Source organism: Empidonax traillii, unplaced genomic scaffold (assembly GCF_003031625.1).
Source record: "Empidonax traillii isolate 1590-97213 ecotype Southwest subspecies unplaced genomic scaffold, ASM303162v1 scaffold999:size350973, whole genome shotgun sequence".
NCBI classification, from domain to species: domain Eukaryota; kingdom Metazoa; phylum Chordata; class Aves; order Passeriformes; family Tyrannidae; genus Empidonax; species Empidonax traillii.
In genome coordinates this window covers 44,637-67,468 of record NW_020956192.1, presented here as the reverse complement: position 1 = coordinate 67,468, position 22,832 = coordinate 44,637, and the positions used below count along the sequence as shown (strand labels likewise).

Below are 22,832 nucleotides of genomic sequence, written 5' to 3'. Positions count from 1 at the left end.
CTTCAGTTGAGCATTCAAGTTAAGCACGTCAAGCCCCCAGTAGTATAACATGAGAAGAAGATAAGGACAGGAAAAATCAAAGGTGATGGTGGGGTGGAAAACAATGGTATATTGAATTGATGGAGGGAGAAAAAAAAAGGTAAAATTAATATCAAACAATGTTGAGCAGTAACAAAAGAATGGTGGAGTTAGCCATGACACTGAGTCTGAGAGGATGGAATCACCGAACCTACAGCATGTCTGTAGATTACAGGATGAAGCTCAATCAGTGAACAATCAGAAGGGAAAATGAGAAGTTGGCCCAACTGTGTTTGTTTTTCCACCCCCAGGACTCTGTGGAGCTCCAGTCCAGCGCAGTGTGCTCTCTGATTGCTGTGGGCAGCGTGCAGGAAGCCAGCGGTCACAGAGAGGGAACTGCAGCTGAAGGAGTTGCTGGGTGTTTGAAACGTTCTGTGCAGGTATTTTAGGGGAGTGCAGGGACTGAGCAATGCGAGAACAAACAGAAAAGGTTTCTTGGCTCTGCCTGCCTTGCAGGCTTGTTGAAGCATGTTTGCTTCCAGTAAATCTGTGAGGCAGACACAGAGACACTGGGCTGTGGTGAGTGCAGTCCCTGTGCCAGCCTTTTATCCAGCCTCATGCTGACATAGTTACTGCAGTGCCCATGGACCACAACCCCTGGTGGTAGGTGCTGGACAAACCCCCAAGCTTGGGGTAAAGCTTCAGCAATAACCTGTGTGACACACAACTTGACGTCTCATTTTAACAAGCGATTCAGGCACTTGGTTGCTGATTTCCCGTTAATTAATTTCCTTTCCCTTTTTGGCTTTCCTATTTGCACAGTCTGATTGCTGCCTGCCTTGGCTCGTTGGTTTTGCAGAGTTTTTTTTCTTAAAGGTGTGAAGAATATATTGTATTTCCTGGGCAGGATCCATGGCCTTGGAGTTAGGGGCTGGTTGGTTGTTCTGCCCAAAGTGTGGATGTGTTTTCTGCTGTTCATACCGCTCAGAGTCCCCAGCTGGTGCAAGTGCCTTTGATGTCAGTTGACCTACATAATCAGAGAGCAATTGAGGGAATCTGCAATATGTTGGAATGTAATGTTTGTATCTTCCTGACTCTGAATGCAGTTGCTCTTCTTTTTTTTTTCCTGTAGTCAATCTTTTTTCTGTTGAAATCACTTCACCAGTCCCTGAAGTTTGTGTGAGGCCAGAGAGGCTGCTGTGCATTTTAAACTGAGGTGAAGGTGCGATCCTGAGACTGAATAACTGATGATTAAGTTGGATGTTAGAGGCAACACTTCTGAAGCTGTTGGCTATGATGATAATAGCTCACTTGATATCCATGGTTTTGCAGACTGTTCACATGAAGATCTAGTTAGCCAAAATTAATGGTGGTAGATGAGCTACTTCATAATTTAAGAAGTATTGAATTATTAAAAAAAACGACAACATTTCTCAGGAAGTGGGAGCAGCAGTGCCATTGGAACAGGCTGAGGTAGAGGACAGAAAGGTAAATGGATGTTCAGTTAAGACAATGAATGTGTTCCTCTCAATTCATTAATATGGGACTCAGCAGATTGTATACAACACATACATACTGCGTGTTGGCAATGCTTGGCATATGGAAACACTGTCTTTGGCTGAGGATGTTGTAGTCAAGGTTTTCTGCTTCTGTTTTAGTAATGTTTGACAAGAGATGGGGGTTAAAAGAACTGCCCCTGAGGGATTGTGCAGCCATTAGTGGGCAGATTGGCTCTCTGGCCTCTGCTCAGCTGCTTGTCCCTGTTGAAAGCCCCCAGTGAATACTGAGTGCAGAGTGGCTGTTACTCCTAGGATTTTAACAATTTTTGATCTGTGAATCACATTTCCAAGTTGTCAGTGATTTATTTTTTTTTCCCTAAGAAATCTGAAAAGTAGGGGGACATTGTCTGTTTAACTGTTAGTGACAGACACTGGTTGAAGTGGGATAACCAGGAATTAGTTTTGAAAGATGGGTTCATCGATACACAGAGAAATAACGACAGTGGCCTTGACAAAAAGAAAGCTCGTGTCAAACTAGTGCAGTCCTGGCACCAGTGTTCTCTGACAAAACACTGCTCCATGATGTGCCTTTTCCTATGCCCCCCTCCCTTCATACCACTTTAGTTTAACATGAAAAGGTCTGTTAACGTTATTTTCACCTTCTGCAATGACCAGCTCGTGTATCCACTCCTTTGCCTCTGTGTTTGAAGTCAAGTGTAATATTTCTTAGTATTTCTCCCTTTTTGTATCACTGATCTTGTCTCATCCCAGCGGTTACGTTGACTGTCAGCCCATGTTCTTGTCTCTTTTGTGTTTGCCAGCTTTTGCTACCACTGTTTTTATGCACCTGGATAAGCCTAAAACTTTTTTACCCCCTGCATCTGCCAGAAGATATCTCTGTCTATGCCTACAAAAACAGTGTTCTACCAGAGACAAATATCTCTGTGCAGAATCAAAACCACTGTGTGATAACAGTCTTGAAAGGACTACCTAAATCTATTCACCTGCAGGGGCCTGAGAAAGCCACACTGAAGTTACAGGGATAACTGCATGCCTTGGGAGTGGGGAGTGCTTGTTTTTTCTGAAGTATTTCAGATCGATCACCAGTAAATTGGCCTCACTGTTGGGCTGAAAGAATCACCTCGAGTGATCGAACTGAAGATCTGCAAATACTGAACTGTATCTTGCTTTTGTTACCGGTGTGAGATCTGGGCTTCAGAACTTTCTTTCTCGCTGCTCTGACTGGCAGAAGGTTTGGTTTCCTGCCCTGTGCTGGGTGTGGTGGGCTGTTGGGGTTATCTGAGCGTGATTCAGCGAGGCTCAGAGCAGAGCTCGCGTCTGGGTCTTCCCGGGTTTATTGCTGGTGGCAGACGTCACCGAGCCCTCTCCCAGCTGCTATTGCAACCTGAGCGCTGCTGTGGCGAGTGGGCTCGGCCGTGACCGAGGGCTCTGACGGTGGCAGGAGCCGTTCTGACGGTGGCAGGGAGTGCCCGGCAGGGCTCCGCACAGCGAGGGCTCGGGGGCTGCCCCTGCCCGAGCACTGTCACGGTCCCCGTGCTGTGGGGAGCCCAGAGCAGGGGCTGTCACACACCTGCTGCCCCGGTACCGCAGGGCGGGGGGCTCGGGCTCTGCTCCTGCCCAGCCCGTCCCACCGCGCCCCTGTCCCTGTCCCGGTGCCGCTCGGGGCGCGGCCCGTGAGTCAGCGCCGGGGCGGGAGGGGCCGCCCGGCCCTACAAAACCCCGCCCGGGCGGCCGCGGCTCCACAGCCAGAGCCGCTGCCAGAGCCGCTGCAGAGCCAGAGCCGCCCAGCACCAGCCAGGTGAGCCCTCGCCGGGCAGCACAGCGGGAGCGCCGGGCAGGGTCGGGATGCGGCGGGAGCGGAGCGGGGCAGGGACGCGGTGCGGGGCAGGGACGCGGTGCGGGGCAGGGGCCGCCGCTCTCCCGCACCCTCTCTCTGCTCCGCTGCCCCCAGCCCTGCCCACCCGGGACTTTTCCGTGCCCGGGGCTAGGGTGGGATGCGGGGCCAAGGGCGAGGCTGTCCCCGGGGAGCGCCGTGAGCCCCGCACCGGCGCTGGGTGTGGCGGCCGCGCTCAGGAAAGAGGAACCGGCCCCAAACTTGGTCAAACTTGCCCAGATACTCGTTTGTGCTCCTCGCTAAGGTGCACCAGGGCTCAGCTGGATTGCCCGTGGTGCTGTCGGTTCGCTTCCCAGCGATGCCGCCGCTGAGGGCGATGTTCGCCCAGCTGGAGCGGGGCTGGAATGAGTCCCGCGGGCGTAGCGGAGCCTGGACCCGCCAGGGCCCGGGGGCGGCCCCTTCCCTTCCCTTCCCTTCACTCCTACCCGGGGTGCGGCTGCGGGTGCGCCGCTGGCACGGTCAGAGCTGCTGAGGGGCACAGGGACCCCTGGCACGGGCAGAGCTGCCGGGGGGGCACAGGGACCCCCGGCACGGTCAGTGCTGCCGGGGGGCACAGGGACCCCCGGCACGGTCAGTGCTGCCGGGGGGCACAGGGACCCCTGGCACGGTCAGTGCTGCCGGGGGGCACAGGGACCCCTGGCACGGGCAGAGCTGCCGGGGGGCACAGGGACCCCCGGCACGGTCAGAGCTGCCGGGGGGGCACAGGGACCCCTGGCACGGTCAGTGCTGCCGGGGGGCACAGGGACCCCTGGCACGGTCAGTGCTGCCGGGGGGCACAGGGACCCCTGGCACGGGCAGAGCTGCCGGGGGGCACAGGGACCCCCGGCACGGTCAGAGCTGCCGGGGGGGCACAGGGACCCCTGGCACGGTCAGAGCTGCCGGGGGGCACAGGGACCCCTGGCACGGGCAGTGCTGCCGGGGGGCACAGGGACCCCTGGCACGGGCAGCCCTGCCCCGGCCTTTCCCTGTCCGCTCCCCACGGAGCCCTGTGCGGGTCCCTGCTGCTGAGCCAGCCTTGGGCGCGGCTCTCCCCCCACCCTGCCCTGGCCACGAGCAGAATTGCTGAGATGTCGCTGGATTGTGAGTCAGCTTGGACAGCACTTCCTCCTCGAGCGAGGAGGGGAGGTAGGGCAGAGGAATGTTGCCGTGTATTTGAAGTGAAAGAGAAGTGAAATGATTTCAGGACAGTCACGCAGGAGTGAGTTGTGCACTTACACCGGGCAGCTCTAGTTCTATTTAACGTTACTGCTTGAGTTCATATTCATATGCTGTGTCTGCAGAGAGATGTGCAGACCCCAACACACAGGTGAGGAGTGAAAGACTCCTGGCAGTTCTGAGCCCTTGGGTGATTCATCCCCGTGTTAGCCTCTGTTAGTGGAGATATCTGTGATAAGCACCCTAGGGAGTGTACTTCCATTAGATTAATTTGGTGTGATTTGCCTGAATTAAAAAAAAAAAACAAACTGGGGTTTTCTGTAAAGTCTCAGAAGTAAGAATAACTTGATTTTGAAGAAACAGAAATCCTTAATTTTGTATGTGCATAATATCTCCCTGGGGAACATCCTGGGTGTTGTTAGCGGTGTCTGTGGAAGAGAAGGGTTAAAGTATATTTGTGGTAGCATAGTTTTAATGGTTTTTGAAATTCTTTCCTTTAAAGCTGATTTTTCCCCTCCAAAAACTGACTTTAAAGGATTTGCTAAACCTTATTGGGTGATCTGGGGAAATACAAGCCTGGCTTATTTGTACTTTTGGCTGGCACTGTATATAAATGGATGATTCTGAGTCCTTATTTCATTTACAACAGGTACTGTGGATCTTCCTCGCCCTCCCTCCTCTCTTCTTGTGATGGGCCCTGCCCTAGTTTTGGGATACCCAGCACAGATGTGCTCCCAGTGCAGGAGTTTCCATTCCCTCATTCCGGGGATGCCGTTTCCTTGGCATGGATCCCTGGGAACACCCTTTGGTCAGATCTCTGTCTAGTTAAAATAAGGGCTTCTTAAAATGCTAAGTCTGCTTCTTGAGCAATGCAGCTGTTTGTGCATACCTGGAAATGTTCTCCAGGATCACTGGAACGTCTGGGAGCTGCCCCTGGGAATCCAGACGTGGGACTGCTTTGAAACACATTCTGTTCTGCTACCAAACAGCTCTGGGGATAAAGGGAGTGAACAGAGACGGGATCAGAGTAACAGCAGGCCTGCAAACCAGTGCCTTCTGTGGGGGTGAGGCCAAAACAGGCCACTTCTTTTAGCAGAATATCACTGTAATTCAGGATTGCATAATGTGGGTTTAGAAACTTGCCTTAGGGCAGTGAAGTATTAGCTTACAGCTGGAAGGTGAAATTTGGTTCCTCTCCAGCATGAGGAAGAACAAGTTAGTGCAGGTATTTTCTATTTGCATGTTCAAACCCATCCAGAACTTGTCCAGAGTACATCAGATAAATAGAATCGGTCCATCAGGGAACAGTGAGAGCCTGTTCTCCAGTTGGAGTGCCTTACAGAGCAGGATGAGACAAGAGAGGTGTTTGTTCTCTGAGTGAGGATCTTTCCCTGCAGAGATTCTTGCCAAAGCCCCCATTTCCCCTTGGCCCCTCTCAGCTCGTGGGCAGTGGGTTGCTCTGGCGTTGCTGTGTGTGGTGATGGAACCTCCCAGTTCCAGCTCTGTGTGAGGGTGTGTTAGTCCTGGTTCCTGGACTCTGATCAAGTCTTTGTTCCAACAAGCCTGATTCAGTGTGGGTTTTAATGGATTTAGAAACAGGAGCCTTGCTAAAAGCTGTTCAGTGAATCTGTTTCTTCCTAATGTGAAAGATTATACTGCAGTTGCTTTGCTTCGCTCTCACCGCTGTTTTCTTCGTGACAAGCAAAACCAAAGGACTTCAGTTGCCCATCTTTGGAGCTGGTTGAAATACTGTCAAGAGTACAAAGGTCTCCCTGCTTAGGCTCTTCGTTTGATTAAGAGTAAACATGGAAGACTTTCATAACCCAGTAGTGTATCAATCGCCTCTAACCAGCATGATTAATAGTGCCAACAGCAGGTAGCAGCTTATTACAACTTCTGCAGCCTGTCTTTGAAGGCTTGGGTTGGATTTTTGCTCTGAAAAAAAAAAAAAAGGTTTATTCTCAAATGCATCGATGCACGGCTGTGATTTTTGTTCTCTGTCTTATTTTTCTTCCCCTTGAATCTTAATTTCTGTTTGAAGTTAAGTTGCTTTAGTTGCTCAAACCTGGATTGTTTCAGTAGATGAAAGGGTTTCTGTGGAGATCCCAAGAAACAGGATTGAACACCAGCAGAAAAAGTAATGTTTGCTGCAGGTGCCATCCTGGAGGACTGGATGATTGTGTGGGTGGTAATGCCTGTCCACGGAGTGGAGTGGACAGGCATTACCACCCACACAATCATCCAGTCTGAGAGCAGAGTTTTGGGGAAAGCATCAAGCCTCTGAAATATTGCCCCTGGTTCATAACCTTTGGAAAACCCTTCTGTGGCGGAGAGACCCTTCCAGTAAAGCAGTGATGCAGCTCTGGCAAACTTCCCTGAGCAGAAGCCAGAGTTCAATGCAAGTGCTGTGTCCTGAACACATCCCACAGTGCTCATCCTGCAGCACGTCTGACCTGCCTCAGGGAGGGGTTTCCTCTGGTTTCTGTGCACGTTAGAGACACGTTATGTGGGTCCTGGCAATGGTTCTCTGAGGCAGAGATTCTCCAGTTGCCAAGTTCAAGTATTTGGAATGCAGAAGAAATGCTTATTTAAGGAATTTTTGTTGTACAATAGGGTGAAGACCTCTCACTGTTGCATTATTAGTGATGGTGTGGCTTGGAAACTCCTCAATCTGCTCTCCTGCTTGGGATGGGCAGATCCATTGGATGGTGTCACCAAGTACTGCAGCGTCCCAGGACTGTAACACACAAATGCAACTGTAAAGATATTTAAATCTACTTTGTCTCTTCTTCTCTTCCTCCAGCCCAGCATTCTTTCAAGATGTCCACTGTGCACGAAATTTTAAGCAAGCTCAGCCTTGAAGGAGATGTAAGTATTGTTATCTGAACAAGAAGAGTTTTATTATTATAAAATGTCACATCTTGTTTCTTTTACAGGACTCTGTGCCAGCAGTTGTACTGAGCTGTGCAGTTCATGAGATTCCACACAGCTCCTCTGCTTAAACTTCCATTGGCTAAACCCCACAAAGAGCTGTAAACCATAGGACAGTTCTATGGGGTGACTGGATTTAATGAGGAACAAGTGAGTTAAGGATGATAAGAGCAGATGGGAATGCATTTGGTTTTGCTGATACCCTCTGAATTTCCTTTTTTTTTTTTTTAATTAAAAATGGAGAACATGACTTAAAAAGAATAAAAATATTGGGGATTTTATTCCTGGAATGGTCATCACCAGACCCAAACTATTTCTTGAAAAAGGTTTTCTCAAACTTATTTCCTTGTTTTCTGCTTTAGCTTTGATTGTGTGTTTTCCAGCACATCTGCACTTGGTTTATGGTTTTACTGAAATGCCAGAAAGCCGCAGTCTTTGTTTGATTCCTTAAGCTGCAGCATGAGATGGTTGGTTACCAGTTTGGGGTGCTGTGATTGGCACTGGAGGGGAAGTGGATCCTATCTGTGGGTTCTTTCATCAGGTTGCCTTTGAACTGGCTGTGCTGGTAGATCCTAGAGCTGGTAACTCCCGGTCTGAGCTGGGTACCAAGCACATTCTCTGCCAGTTTTTGTTACTTGTTGTGCAATGAGTGATCCCAGACGTGTTTGTGAAAGAGCTGTTGCAAGGAACTAACTGGCCAGTGCACTGGAGCTAAGTGGTAGAACTGGTTTCATAGTGCACAAGCAGTCAGGTTTCAGCTTTCCTGGCTCTGTGTTTCAGTGGAGAGCTACTTTCAGAATAATATTTAAGGAATCTATTCTCAAGGGTAGAAATGTTTATTCCTTAATGCTTGCAAGTAGTTGGAAAAGTGAAATTTGAAACTGTCCCATGCCAGCATTTTCATCAGAACTGCTGCCCCAGGATCCTGTGAGAAGTATCAGGCAGCTGGAGTGTTCTGGAGGTCCTCAGCTGGAATTACTGAGCATGTCTTGCACAAAGCATTTGACCAGTTTCCCCCTGCAGTGATTCAGCAAGTTCACTGGCATTAAACACAGGGTTTGAACCACCCATTCCTCTCTTGAAAAACCCAAGTTTTTAGCCTTGATGTTCTGGAATGGTCATGGCTGAAGCCAAGGCCTGTCCTGTGCCAGAAGGAGCTGGTGTGCTCTGCATCACAGGCACTGATTTGGGTCAGGGTGAGGAAATGCTCTGCTTTCTTCAACCTTCCTGCCCCTGGGGAGAGGATGGAGTGGAGCTGAGGCTGATCTGGGCTTGCATCTGTGCCCAAGAGCAGAGAAGGATCCTCAGGATACTGAGATGGAGGTGTTCTGAAAGGTCCTGGTGTTTGTAGGAGAAACTGAGCCTCTTCAGCTTTCCTCTTAGTGATATTTGCTTCTCCATCAAGTTTTGTTCTTCCCAGTAGGATAAATTAGTCAAGCTCACAGGAGGTAAAATAGCTGGAGGGCCTCTGAAGCACACTAGATACATGGGGAGGAAAGATCCTCTGCTTTAGTTTGGCCCAGGCTGTGGTGCAGTTAGACTCCAGCTGGACCTGTACTGCCACTCTGTAGAGAATTTTATGTTGAACTAAATGGAAAGTCTGTTGGGAAAGCTCCTGCCTGAAAACATCCAGCACTGTGGTACAGCAGTGCACCAGAGTCATTTGAGTCTGCATAGTCTGGAGTTTAAATGCCTGTTTTTCATGAGAATGGCTCGGTTTAGCAGTGCTTTTTGACTCCCTGTCCCCACAGCACAAAACAGGCTGTCTCAAGAGGCACAGGGGTTGCTGCCAGAGGAATCTGTCCAGGGCAGCCTGACCTCTGCAGGAGAGGGGCAAATGTAGTCAGAAACCATGGAATATTTTTAGTTAAAAGCTGTCCTCTTAAAAATTTGCAAGTAAAAAGATTCTCCAGGGGTATTAAGATAGCTTAGTCCTGTTCATAAACACAGCCTTCTGCTGGAGTCAGGGAGAGAAGCAGAAGTTTCTGGGGCTCTTTGCCAAGAAAGCTTAGCTGTTCATTCACTCAGGAAACAGCTGTTTCAGGTGTTGGTCACTACTCCTCTCTGCCAGAGCTTTAGGTCTCTGAAGGGAACTCAGCAGACTGGGATTTGTGAAGATTCCTCAGCTGTTTGTATGAAAATCTGTGGTTTGGTTGGACCTGCCCCTGGGAAGTGATACCAAGCTAAACTGTTGGCTTACGCTGAAGCAGCTGAGGAGATTGGAATCTTTATTCTGGTGACCCTCCGTTTGAAGCTGTGATCCTCAGCAGAGGGCCTTAATAAACAGCTGCTGAAATCCGGTAACTTCTGAAATGTTGCATCTGTTTACTCAGTGAAGTTACCTGCAAGTCCTCTTACTCTTAGCAATTTGAAATGTCATTTGGTTTTGCTATCCTCATGCTGCTTAAACTAAGTACCTGCAGGCAAAGAGTTTCAAAAGGACATTTCGAGTAACTTTTGCTTTCTAGAACTATAGGCTTGGAAAGATTTTTGTGTTATCCTTTAAGTCCATGAGATAGAGCACAGAACTTGTTCTGACTTACTCATTAATCTTCCATCTCCCTCTACTTTTTTTTAATCGTTAGTTGTAGCCTGTAATCCAAAGTAAAGTACAGGCTTCAAATCTAAAATACTTCAGACTTCCATTTTCTTTGCATTAGCTTTCTGTAGCCATTTTCCTTCAGATGTAGCCAGAAAACTCCAGACTTTAGAATCCTGAGGTTCAGTGAGTAAACTTGGAACGTGGTAGGTTTTTTGCTGCAATGAAACATCTACCTGTGTATATTCTGTGTTACAATAAGCATGGCTGTGAGGGGACTTCAGGAGAGCAGAGTTGGTGGCTCCTGGTAGAATTCTGTGTTCATGTTGTTGCATTTCAGCACGGGGCTGAATACCAGTTCAGTGAGAGCCATGTGCTCTGTTAGCTGCAGCAGATACCCATCACGCAGTTTAATTTGGAATCCTTTCCCTTGCAGCATTCTCTGCCCCCCAGTGCCTACGCCACAGTCAAGGCCTACTCCAACTTCGATGCTGACCGCGATGCCGCAGCCCTGGAGACAGCCATCAAGACCAAAGGTGGGACAGCCTGGGCTCCACTCCCTGCTGGGACACGGGGCTGGCTTGCAGGAAAGCACAGAAAGACTGTGTTTTAAGAATATTTTAATATCCTTACTGAAGGATACCTGTTTTAGGAGGTGTTGGGTTTGTCAGACCTCGCTGATGAAATCCTGGCCCAGCTGGAGTCTGAACCCTGTAAATGCGCGCTTTGGATATGCTGTTGTAGCCACGAGTTGTTGAAGTTATCACTGAAAGTGTCCACTTTTTCTCTCTCTTGACTCATCAGTACTTCAAATTCTACTCCTTTTCTGCCGCTGAGAATGAAGTGTCAGCTTCTGTGGCAGAGATTGGGGCCCAGCTCTGAATCGTGGATTTCTGCTGGATTACTGGATTGGATGTTTCTTCTTCCTTTCAGCTCTGCAGACAGCTGCATGGGGTGGTTTGGACACTTTTCTCCGGGGTTTTGAACTAAATGCTCATGTATCTTGTATCATTTGGGGGTCAATGAAAGTCCTAGACAGCAGTTTCTGAGGTGAGTTTGCAGGATTTCAGACCCAGGGCACTGTGAGTCCTCTGCTTCTCTGAGCCAGCCTGTGAGGGAGGCTCCTCTCTGCTCCACTGGAACCATCAGCAGTGCAGGGAGTTCCAGCTCCAGCTCTGAGAGCATTCCTTGGTACTGCCAGGGCTGTGATCCTCAGTCCTTGTCCTGCTCTGGGACGCAGAGGCTGTGCCACTCCTCCCAGGCTTGCTCGGGCCAGAGGCCACAGCTGGGTGGGGCTGCGGCTGACAAGTTTTTTGCCTACATGTCAGGAGAGGGAGAAATTTAAAAGCCAAATAGTTTCTCATCAGAAAGAAATGCTCAGTCTTCCATCAGTGCCAACAAAGCACAGGGTTGACTTGCTCTAAAATGTAAAATATTTCCCCACCCTAGCAAGCAATGAGGCTTCCTTTCACAAGATTCCTTCATTTAACTGGAGAAATACCTGACTGAGGTAGGGTCAGTTGTGATTTTGAATCCTTCATGGTTTGGTTTCATTTAGAGAATCCCTCCTGTGAGAGAGGTGTTTGGCAGAAGATGCTCTGTGTGTATGTAGAGCTTTGTCTGGACTTCAGAATTTTTACAGCTCTGACTGTAGGGCAAATCCAAACATGCCAAATATACTGTCAGACCTGCAGGATGGTGAAAATTTACACATTTGAACACTCAAGTTGTTAATTTACTGCGAAAGGAAATTGCAGTTTCCCAGGCAGTACAAAAGCTTTTCCACTCAGGAAAGTCAAGCTCATGTCATTTTTTTTCACTTTCTTCCAGCAAAATTAATCGGTTTGCTGAGTTTTGGTTTTAGGATAAATGGAAACATTTCATCAGAGAGATCATTTTCAACTCTCTGAACAAATAATAGGGGAACTTATTCATGGACCTGCATGTTCATAGGATTGAGCTGATCCCTGCCAATTAGTTAGTTATCCAGGACCTGTTTTGGGAAGGTGGCTTTAAAGGTGAGAATCTCCTAATGGTTGTGAAGCTGGATCTTTCACCCTAAAGAATCCCACAAAGGAAGTATTCCTGTGGAAAAGTAAGAAGTAGAGTGTTATGACCCTTTTCCAGGTCCTGTTTCCTTGCACTTTGAATGCTTTGTTAAAGGATATTTTCATCTGCTCACTCAGAAAATGTGCTGAAGTGTGTGCTCTCTAAAATACATATGGGCTTTTGCCCAAATGAAAATTGTGAATCGTCTGGACAAGACCTGTTTTGTCCTATGGACAGGGGTGCAAACAGCTGCACAGGGAAATTCTTCTGCAAGAACAAGTTTAAAAATATTTCTGGGAAGCATCAAAGTGGTTTTTGAGCTGAAGGTATAACAGCCATGATGAACAGAATCTATATCCAAGCAGCTCCCATTCTCCTTGGAAGCATCACCATTCCTTTAGCCATTAGCTTGCACTGTGAGTTATCATGGGCAGTAAAGAGCGATAGGACCTGTTCATTTTACAACGGGTTATAAAAACTCAGCTGTTTTGTGGCTGAGGTGGCAACATCAAAAACCCAGGCACATCAGAAGCAAGTGTTTGTGGGGCTTTCCTCTCTGCAGGATGCAGGACTCGTGGTGCCTGAACCCCGTGTTTTGAACAGCGAGGTCAGTCCGTGCTCTGTGGGTCTGCATTTCAGTCCCCAGAGCAGTCAGTGTGTCCTTCACAGCAGTGCAGTGGAGATGAGCCCTGCTGGAGTCTTATCTCTGGGTGTCCTTATATCAACAGGGGGTGTTTGCCATCAGGGCAGGCTGCTTTGGCTACAGAAATTGTTCTCCAGCTGTCCCTCAGCTATGGAAGCTCCCAGAATCAGTCATCAGTCTGTGTTTTAGTGATTCTGTGTGAAATGGGTAGCACTTATTTTACTGCCTAAACAACTGCTGAATATTTGTTTTAGACAAAGATCTAGGGCAGGGTTCTGCTCTGTGTAATATCTAAATATTTCAGCATTCATTCCCCCTGCTGAGGTTGTTTCCTCCCACCTTGGTTGGCCATCTGTGTCTCTGTGCAGGATCTGTGGAAAAGACTGGGGTGTGTTTATTGGGGCTCAGATCTATCTGCACAAACTCTACTGGACAAATCCTTTGTCCAGCCTTTGCTGGGCTCTGAGTGCAGCTGAATTAAGTGCAGGGAGTTTATCCATATCCAACAGCCTAGAGAGGGCAACGTGCAGGAATGGCTGGAGGTGATACCTTTTTTCCCCACTGATAGAAATGCAGTGATCAAATCTGCCAAGCCAGAAGAAATTTGGACGCAAACTTCTGTTTGATTGCTCTGAAACTTGCAGAGATTTTCGTGAGCAAAGCCAAGTGTTTGAGCTGCTGTGCTGCCCTGCCCACCTCAGCAGATGTGAGTCAGCATCCTGCCCATGCAGCAGCATTCCCAAGCGTGAGGTGCAGCCACTCACTCTCCCCTGAATGCCAGAGCAGTGACTTCACTTCATATTTCCATCCACAAAGCACAGCATAAGAGTCGTTTGGGGCCTGCTAATTTATCTTAACTGTGATATGATACAACTTGAAAATGTCACTTATCCCTTTTCAGTGCCAAGAGCTGCTCACATTTAGGATTCATTGAAAAGCTGAAGGCATTGGCTTGTGCTGTGCTGAGAGGCCCTGTGTGTGTGTGTGTGGCCCTTTCTGGACTGGGAGAATTTGTTTTCTTTTATCGAGTGGGAACACTTGAAAATGTGCAGGAGGAGGTGGTGGCTGACACGTGCAGTCAGCATGTGTGCAGCCCAGAGTTTGTAACTGAGACACATGATGCTGTCCAGGGCCTTTTGACATCATTTGCAGGTCAGACTGTGAGTCAGAGCAGGGCTGTAGATCTGCCCTGAGCATGAGCTGAGGAACCAGGCCGAGTGGAGCATTTCAGCAGGAAAAATGTGCTGAAGGAGGAGAAAGGGATTTTGGATTTGACTCCTGATTTTCGATGGTGCAGGTGGGGGCTAGATGGCCTTTTTGCAAGATTCACACTTCCTGTGGTTGCTTTTTACAATATCTGTTGCAGTTCTTTGTTTCAAGTTGCTGTGAGGTTGCGTTGGGTCGTGGGGGAAATGAATGTAGCTGGATTCTGGCAGGGATCTGAGTCCTGCTGGCGGCTGCTGATCCAGTCTTTACTTTCTGGCTTTTTTTAATCAAAAAGTTATCTTTTGTAGTGACCTGTGTGTAAATGCTTAAGAAACTGCTCCTGAGAGTTGTAATGAATGGAGAGACCCCAGGCCAAACTCTGTGCTCGCTCTGACCTCTAGGGTAGAGCCACTTATTTGCTTCAAAACCTGGCCAGGAAAGACATTACCTGTTACACTTCATCTCCTGTACTAGACATGCAATATTTAGAAAGAGTTTTGCTGCTTTTAAGTCCGTGTGGAAATAGTCCAGAGCAGGCGGTCACACAGCCCGGCCGATATTTGATGTCACCATGAGAGCTGTGCCAGGTGCCTCCTCTGTCCAGCCCTTGAGGAGCTGTGCTGACTGTGGTGTTGGGAAGATACCTGGCCATCCCTTCCCCCCAGGAAAGCTTTTGTAACTGTGTCTCCCACGTCTGCAGGTGTGGACGAGGTGACCATCATCAACATCCTGACAAACCGCAGCAACGAGCAGAGGCAGGACATCGCCTTTGCCTACCAGAGGAGGACCAAAAAGGTAGGAAAATAGAAACAAATACTAATTATTCAGTGTTTCTCTTGTGGACAGTTCGATTTTTCAGCGTTTATCTTTCCTCTGAAATTAAAGACACTGCAGCTGCTTTGTCCATGCTGTCGCTGCTTAGGACTGGTGGATCTTCCCAATGTGCTGAGTATGCACAACTGGGACTGCAGTCTGTTGGAGACAGTGGTTTCCTAGCACCTCCAGAAGTCACAGTGGGAGCCACAGGATTCCCTGGTGTAATATGATAAACAATACTGAAAAGCCCCTGGTGTGAAATGCCTCCATTTGAAGGGAAAGATGAAAGGCAGAAGCTTTGGGGGATGGATTTTTGCTTGTTTGTTTGGGTTTTTTTGGGGGGACAGAAATGTGTAAAACGTGTGCAGCTTTCTGCCCAGTGAGCCTTGCTCTCTGCAAAGGAGGAGCTCTTCTCTTTTGAGGTTGTCACAGTCTTACCATGACTGAAGTTTCGTGCCCACGATCAGGAGGGACCTTGCATGGAGTTCAGGTTATGATGGATGTATCTCTTCCAGGTTTGCCAGACCCCAAATGGTAGTCCTCCAACAGCAGCCCAGAGTACTCACCTGAACCCAAATGTAAATGTAGAGCTCAATGTTGTTAGTTCACTGGCTTGGCTGCATGACTGATGCAGGCACAGGGGGTTGGACACGAGCATGTGTGCCCACATCTGTACCCCTGTGGTCCTGCCCCTGGGCACTGCCAGAGTGAGTCCTGCACAGAAGTGGGCCCTGATTGTGAAACGTGTCACCTAAAGCTTTGTTAAGTGTTTTGCATGACCACAACAATGCACAGTCAAGAAAATCTGCAACTTCTTTCATCTGTTTCTCTCTCACCTTTTTTTCCTTGCTGCAACCCAAGAGCAACCTCAATTTATCAAGTGTAACAAGTGCCAAAGAATAAACCCATCTGTAGGAACAATGGGAATATGCAGTAGAAAGCACTCAGAGAGATGAAAGTGAGAGGAGGCAGTGGGGCATGTAAAGACACGTGGGTGTATCTTCTGGGGACAGCGTCTCGTGGTTTGCTTTGCCGGTGGGTTGTGCAGTTTTGGTTGGCAGTGCCCTGTGTTGTTCCAGGCTGCTCGTTTTGTTTGGTGCAGGATTTATCAGTAGATCATAGTTTCTAAATGTCAGACCTGTCCTCTAATTCCTTGGAGCTGAGCAGTGTCTGATGGAAACTCTTGGTAAGCTTGAGGAATCTTTGCCCATCCCCAGTGCCAGTGGAGCTCCCAGTGCAGATTGGGCATTCTGCATGTGTGCCTGGTCAGGCCTGACTGCCACCGGTCATCCCTGGCCTTGAAATGAACTGCTGAGAGTTTCCTTGAAGAGACTGGTAACTTTTCTGTGCTCAGGGATGGTTTTCCCCTCGAGCTGAGCTGTTTGGGAGCTGGGCCTTGCAAAGAGTAACTGTGCAGTCAGTTGTGCAATGTCTTAGCTGGTCAAGGGCTGGGATAATAGATGAAACCACACAAACAATACAGTGCCGCTGGGAAAACGCTGGGAGTAAGCACTGACCACAGGGAGTCAGGCTCAGATCCATCTGGGCTTATTAGTTCCAACAAAGCACCAGTGCTGCAGGACTGGGGCAGAGCTGCTCAGATGTGTCTGCACTGTGCTTCCCAACACTTTGTCAGCCTCTGCTGCATTTCTTCTGATTTTCAGAGGATTAGAAGAAAGCTCCTTTGCCCTAATTTCTTTCTTAGGCTCTCACAGAAGGAGAGCTCTTTGTGTTGTGTTTCCTTGTCAGTTGTGTCAAAAAGGCTGTTGCAGGCTCGGAGACTTCGGCACTGCGGGTTAAACTCTCTGGAGATCAGAAGTGAGCTTTAATTTTATTTTTTTTTTTTGCTTCCATTGTCCCTCCTCTTTCCCAGGAGCTTTCTGCAGCACTCAAGTCTGCTCTGTCAGGTCATTTGGAGGCAGTGATCCTGGGCTTGCTGAAGACACCGGCGCAGTACGATGCCTCGGAGCTGAAAGCTGCCATGAAGGTAAATAAGCTTTGAAATCTGAGGTTCTCAGCCTGGTGTCACTGTCTCAAGAATGAGTATGGACTTCATTCCTAAGGCTGCAGTTTCCAAACATGTCCACTGATTGTTATTTTTTATTTTTAGTGCTACAGTTTAAATATCCTTAGCTGCAAGGCATCCAAAATGAGAGAAGCTCTGGAACCGTGTGATTTTTAAACTGTTAACTAAATCTCTTTAAGGAAAAAACGATTCTTGTCAGCTCAGCAGTGACTGATGGGCTGCTCTGGCTGGTTGCTGCTTTGCTGGCTGCTCTAGAAACAATATCCAGGTTCACAGTACACAAAACCCCAAAGAGAGCAGCTGCTAGAGGAGCATTAAATCCTCTGCCAGCATTTATGGGCTTAAACAGCTGTTTCCAGTGACTGGGTTATTTTATCACTGATCTTGAAAGAACATCCTGAACCAGACCTGCCCCTGTGTGGAACACGAGGAGGGGCACCCAAAGGAGTCTGTGGAGGAACAGCCCAGCAGGCAGTCCCTGTGGTGCCCCCCTGCAGTCACAGCATGGATTATTATCACAGGTTATTACTGAAATAACCTGTTCTGCAGCCACCAGGGAGGTGCTCATGCCAGAACCTTCACCTTTTTAAGCCAACTAAGGTTTGGGAACTTGTAGTTATAATCATCACTCAAATTCTGAATGTTCTTGATAGTTTTGGTTTTTTTTAATAATTAAAAACAAGTACTAAGGTATGTCTACTGAAATTCAGAACATGACCAAAACACCAAGTAATGAATTTCTCCAGACAATTAGAAGGGACTTAAAAAACTAAGAGGAAAACAAAACCATCCCCTCTACTGCATAAACACACACACTACACACACCCCAAAAAAACCCTTTAAACCCCTAAAACCAAAACCCCAACCTACTGTGGTAACTCTTCAACTGTGGGCCAAACCCCTCGTTTGAGCAATCAGCTGCTGCCCTCTCCTGGCTTAATACAGCTTATCCATAATTTATTGGGGATCCCAGTAGTTTGGGAGGGGTTTTTTTTTGATGTCTCACACCTGATACACGATATTTAGGATGACCACGTAGCATTTCTGGTGTATTCACAGCCCAAGGACCCAAAGGCCTGTGAGTGCCCCCGAATGCAGACTGTTCTGTTCTCCCGTGGGTTGCTGTTCCCAGCTCCCCAGCACCTGCCCTGCTGCTGGGAATGTGCCTGAGCTGATGTGGGGCTGAGACACAAGAGCACTCCAAGCCCTGCCAGGGGCACCAGAGTTGGCTAAAGCAGAGCTGTCCTTGAGGAGTTTGTTATTTTTCTGTTACACATTCTTGCAAAGTATTGAAAAATGTTTAGAAAATCATACCTGCCGTTAGCCTTCATTTCTTCACCAGATACCCACCGGCACCGTTCTGTGGCAAGCTGTCCTAGTTTTCTTAGCTTTAAGCCATTTTTATAAAACTACTTGGGTTTACTCTTGTTTGTTTGCTTGCTTGTGGTTTGTGGGGTTTTTTGCTTGTTTGTCCCCCCCTCTTCTCCCTTCAGTAGAGACACTTTATCCAAAGGGTAGTTTTCCCCATGATTACCCCCATTTTCCACGTGCTAAAGACATGAGAGCTTTTCCCAAGCTGTTCCTGCTCTTGCGGTCCTGTGGAAATTATTCCCCTTTTTGCCACATACAAATGCCATTCTGTTATCGATGGGCATAACAAACAGCACCCCAACAGGATTGCAAAGCACATCTCCTTCCTGTGCTGCCAGTGGGCAGCAAACAATCACACTTGGGCCATGGTAAGTTATCTTACCGAGCTGTGCCGGTGGGGAGGCCGCTGGGTGTTGGACACACAGCGTGTGCTCACTGCCCAGAGATCTGCAGGGTCCCAGAGCCACTGCAGGAGTCTCTGGCAACTAAAAGTGTTCCATGTATTGCTGCTCAGGAGCAACTGGCAAAAAATATCCCTGGATGGCTGTGACACTGTTAGAGTGGGAGGGGGGATGTCTGTACAATGTCTTCAAAGCGTTTGAGCAAGCCTGGTCATTTGTAGCTCCTGACTGAGCCTGGGTTGTGTTGCAGGGCCTGGGAACTGATGAGGACACGCTCATTGAAATCATCTGCTCAAGAACAAACCAGGAGCTCAGTGAGATCAACAGAGTCTACAGGGAAAGTAAGTTCACTGTGCAAGTGTCCATGTCCTGTGTTTTGACACCGAGTTTCCTGGCTGAGCTCCTGTCAGTGGGTCATTATTAGACAGCTTACCCCAGTCTGCTCTCAGTCTCTGGCAGTTGCACATCACTTGTTGTACTGCTGTCCTGGGGATCTGTGTGTGTGTTTTATAATTCCATCCTGTAACAGATTAGAGAATATTTACCACTCACACAAGTTGTCTAAATGAATGTCTTTTATAAGCTACCTATGCATAGTGACAGACACAATGATGAGAGATTTTATGGATTCTGGGATCACTTGCTTAGTAAGTAGGTGAATCTGAAATCCGCTGAAGCGTGCTTGTAAGCTTGTTGGGTAGATGTGCCAGAAAAGACATGAAGTAAAACTTCGTTAAAGCATATATTCTGTTTTTCAACTTTTCTAAAGCATGTTACCTGGTGGGAGCTAAAATTCCTAGTTGATTTTAAGTAGGTAAGAGTGATCCAAGATCCATACTCAGTAAGGTTACTTGTCCTGTAATATTCCTGGTATTTTGACATGGGCCATTCTTGCTGGGTTCATCCCAAGTCAGCTGTGCTGTTGTTTACCTTGAGCTTCCAGTTGAGCTCCGGCACAAACAGCCTGAAATGCAGCAAATCACTGTGTGCTGGTACACAGGGGTTGTCAGGCACTGCTGGCGGAGCCAGAAAGGACAATCAAAACCAATAATCACAAGGGCCAGTAGCAAAAGAAATAACATGTGTTGGCAAAGAGAGTGTTGCTGCTGTAGATGAGGGTGCTGTTGGAAGAGAAAGAGACTGTAATTTTGGAGCAGTTTAAGGGATGACCCCTTGCAAAGCAATGAAAATGTTCAGACACCAGAGCAGAACCACACAGAGCATTCCTTAGATTTATCAGAAAGGCTTTTGGTCTCTTGCATTCAGCTTGTAATTGCAGTTGTCCAGTCATAAAGCCGTGAGGTGAGAAGGCCTAAATGCTTTGTTTATCTAACAAGCAAACACTAACTGGTAGCTAGGAATGATCTAGCAGGACACTGAGCTTAAAACAATATTCCCCTTCCTTGTAGTGGTCCCAGGTCCTCCTGGTGCCTGCCCATGACAGGCTGATGGTCCTGGTGCCTGGCTGGTGGCAGTGTTGGGTTTGATGCAGGCAAGCCTGCACGTTTACATTGTCTTCCACGTGTGACTTTGGTTGTAGCTGTTCATTTATGTGCATTAAACACAGTAATCAGCAGCTGTTTTCCTTGCGAAGGTGTCTCTGTAGGACCCCATTCACCGGAAAAGCATGTTGTGTTTTGTAGTGTACAAGACAGAGCTGGAGAAGGACATCATATCAGACACATCTGGTGACTTCCGCAAGCTCATGGTTGCCCTGGCCAAGGTGGGTCTGCTCATGCTTTTCCACGTTTCCCAAAGCGCCTGCTCTTTGGGAACTGCCTGATGGCTGCCAGTAAAACACTTCTAAAGCCACTTTTAAATTTCCCTGTATTGTCACTGGCTTTTGGGGGAACAAATATTCCAGTTTGAAGGGCAGAGTGTTTTGGCAGAAATGCAGCGTTAATAATGGCAGCTTCATAATGGGGACGGAGCATTCAGTTATCCATTTATCAAAGTTAGATTAAACAACTAGAAAGGAATAGCACACTGCTTACTTTCTGTGAAACCTCTTCTAAATACTGCTCTCCTTGTTTGAAGGGCAAAAGGTGTGAAGATACCTCTGTGATTGATTACGAGCTGATTGACCAGGATGCCAGGGTAAGTGCTGGTGGTGACCATTGGGTATCTTCAGCTGCTCAAGCTCTGGGGACAGTGAATGCACAGATACTGTGCAGGAGGTGTGTGTGTGCTGCAGGTTGTCTTGCACAGTGATGCTGGCGTGGCATCAGTGTACTGAAATCGCTTTTGCTTTTCCTTCTCACCCCAGGACCTCTATGATGCTGGTGTGAAGAGAAAGGGAACTGATGTCCCCAAGTGGATCAACATCATGACTGAAAGAAGTGTCCCCCACCTGCAGAAAGGTACTAGCCAAGATTTCTTTTTCCTGTAAGAGAAAGTTACAATGAAATGGGAACTATTTTGTCCCAGTTGTGATTGAAATGAGCATGAGAAGCGATCATGAAACATATGAGATGTTGTAAATCTTAATTAATGTCCAAGATGTTATTTTTTTTTCAAAAAATAGTTATTTCTGTGGATGTATTACTCTCACATTTTGAATTTGTGTGCAGCTCTTTTTTGCACAGGTGTAACAATGCTCAATTACATGTCACATCCACTGAAAACAAAAACATTCCAACTCTAGAAAACATGGTTGCAGGAGACCTTGCGAAGTCCTTGAGCTCTTCCCTCTGTGCCAGGGTAGCTTAGTTACAGCATGTGTTTAAATCTGTCAGTGCAGGCTCTCCAGAGCTGCCCTGAGACTGCTGTAAGCAGCCCATGGGAAAAGCCACTGGAAGACTCCTCGGGGCCTAAAGCACTGTTGTTTCAAAAAATGCCAGTTCGGGATTAAGGTGGTATTTAGCCGGATTATGGAGGTGTTCAAGGAAAACAAAAAGGCCATGGCACGGGAGCTTTGCCATCAGCTGGCAAACATGGGGTGTATTTAAGACTAAGTTCTCAGAAGGACTCGAATAGATGTTTTATAATCACATCTCTGCTTTGCTGTCTCTGTTGTTGCTTCAGGTGGTTATTTCTGCCAGTTGTTGGCCTGGTTTTGGTCTCACCCATTTTCTCTCTCGTGCCAGTGTTTGACAGGTACAAGAGCTACAGCCCCTATGATATGCTGGAGAGCATCAAGAAGGAGGTCAAGGGAGATCTGGAGAATGCCTTTCTCAATCTTGGTGAGTTGCCCTGAAATAAAGTTTATCTTTAGACAGGGTCTTTTCAGTGCTCTGGCAGGGTATTGGGGTAAGGAATGGGGCCCAGCTTCCCCCCGCTGGGTGAGGAATCATCAGGATGTGCTGGTGCTTTTGGATCGACTGGTGTACTTTAGGATACTGCAGGTATTGAGAAGTGGCTTATTTTTGCCCTTTGCAGAATACAAACTTTGCCTTCCATATTGAAATAAATTCACGTGTGTTGTGGTCTGCACTGTGCCATGGGGTGGAGATGGCAGGGATGTCACCGTGTCTGAGAGGGAGCTCCCTAAGAGGGAAATCCATTTCAGGCTGAGGGTGAATTGGGGGCTCTGAGATGCAAGGGGAGTATAAACAGAGCTCAGCCTTGGAAAGGAGCCTTCCTGGGGATTAGCATACAGGGAGCGATTCCAGACGAGGGATTGCTTATAGAAGTGGAAGAAGGAGTTGTGGAATGTGTGGAGGAGGTTTAGCATTCTGAGATGACAGCAGCCATGGAGGGAAATACCTTCTCAGAATGTAAACATGTGTGGCTCAGTCACAGCCAAACAACTTCCAAGTAACAGCTCAGGTAAAAATAAGTCCTTTGTTTCCTCTTTTGGAGGAACTTTTGCTGAAAACCTAATTTTGACTATTTATCATATCTTTCAGAATGGCTCCACTCTGTGTCCTGTTGTTCTGTGTATGGGCAGGATATTTAACTATTGTCTCTCTCTCTCTCTCTTCAGTCCAGTGCATTCAGAACAAGCAGCTGTATTTTGCAGACAGACTGTATGATTCCATGAAGGTAGGGGAGACTCTTCTTTCTTTATACTATTTTTATTTTGCCCTTGTTTCATCAAAATTTTGATTCCTTAGACACTTCTAGTCATCAGATGTATGAGTGGCCTGTGAGTAAATGAACATTGAATGCAATAACTACTGTGGCAGTAGGGGGGTGTTTCAGGTTGTCTTGCACAGAGATGTTCTTCAACAAGCCTGGATCTTCTGTTCAGATTCATCTGGGACAGGGAAATATAGGGAAGGGTCTCACAATGATGACCACTATTATTACATCAGTTGATTA

At 47.6% G+C, this 22,832-nt stretch overlaps 1 protein-coding gene across 2 annotated transcripts in view; it reads left to right on the top strand.

The window, feature by feature from the left end:
* Positions 1 to 658: 658 nt before the first annotated feature.
* Positions 659 to 22,832, top strand: part of ANXA2 (annexin A2) — a 34,679-nt gene continuing 12,505 nt past the window's right edge. Inside the window, exons 1-11 of one of the 2 annotated variants that reach the window (XM_027903906.1) lie at positions 659 to 681; positions 7,396 to 7,455; positions 10,494 to 10,593; positions 14,656 to 14,750; positions 16,645 to 16,758; positions 18,820 to 18,910; positions 20,213 to 20,292; positions 20,607 to 20,666; positions 20,836 to 20,929; positions 21,656 to 21,751; positions 22,495 to 22,553. In XM_027903906.1, coding sequence (XP_027759707.1) covers positions 7,408 to 7,455; positions 10,494 to 10,593; positions 14,656 to 14,750; positions 16,645 to 16,758; positions 18,820 to 18,910; positions 20,213 to 20,292; positions 20,607 to 20,666; positions 20,836 to 20,929; positions 21,656 to 21,751; positions 22,495 to 22,553 — 837 coding nt within the window. In that variant the 5' untranslated portion in view covers positions 659 to 681; positions 7,396 to 7,407. Of the gene's footprint in view, positions 682 to 3,272; positions 3,337 to 7,395; positions 7,456 to 10,493; positions 10,594 to 14,655; positions 14,751 to 16,644; positions 16,759 to 18,819; positions 18,911 to 20,212; positions 20,293 to 20,606; positions 20,667 to 20,835; positions 20,930 to 21,655; positions 21,752 to 22,494; positions 22,554 to 22,832 lie in introns of those variants that run through there. The other variant, XM_027903907.1, reaches the window with a different exon arrangement.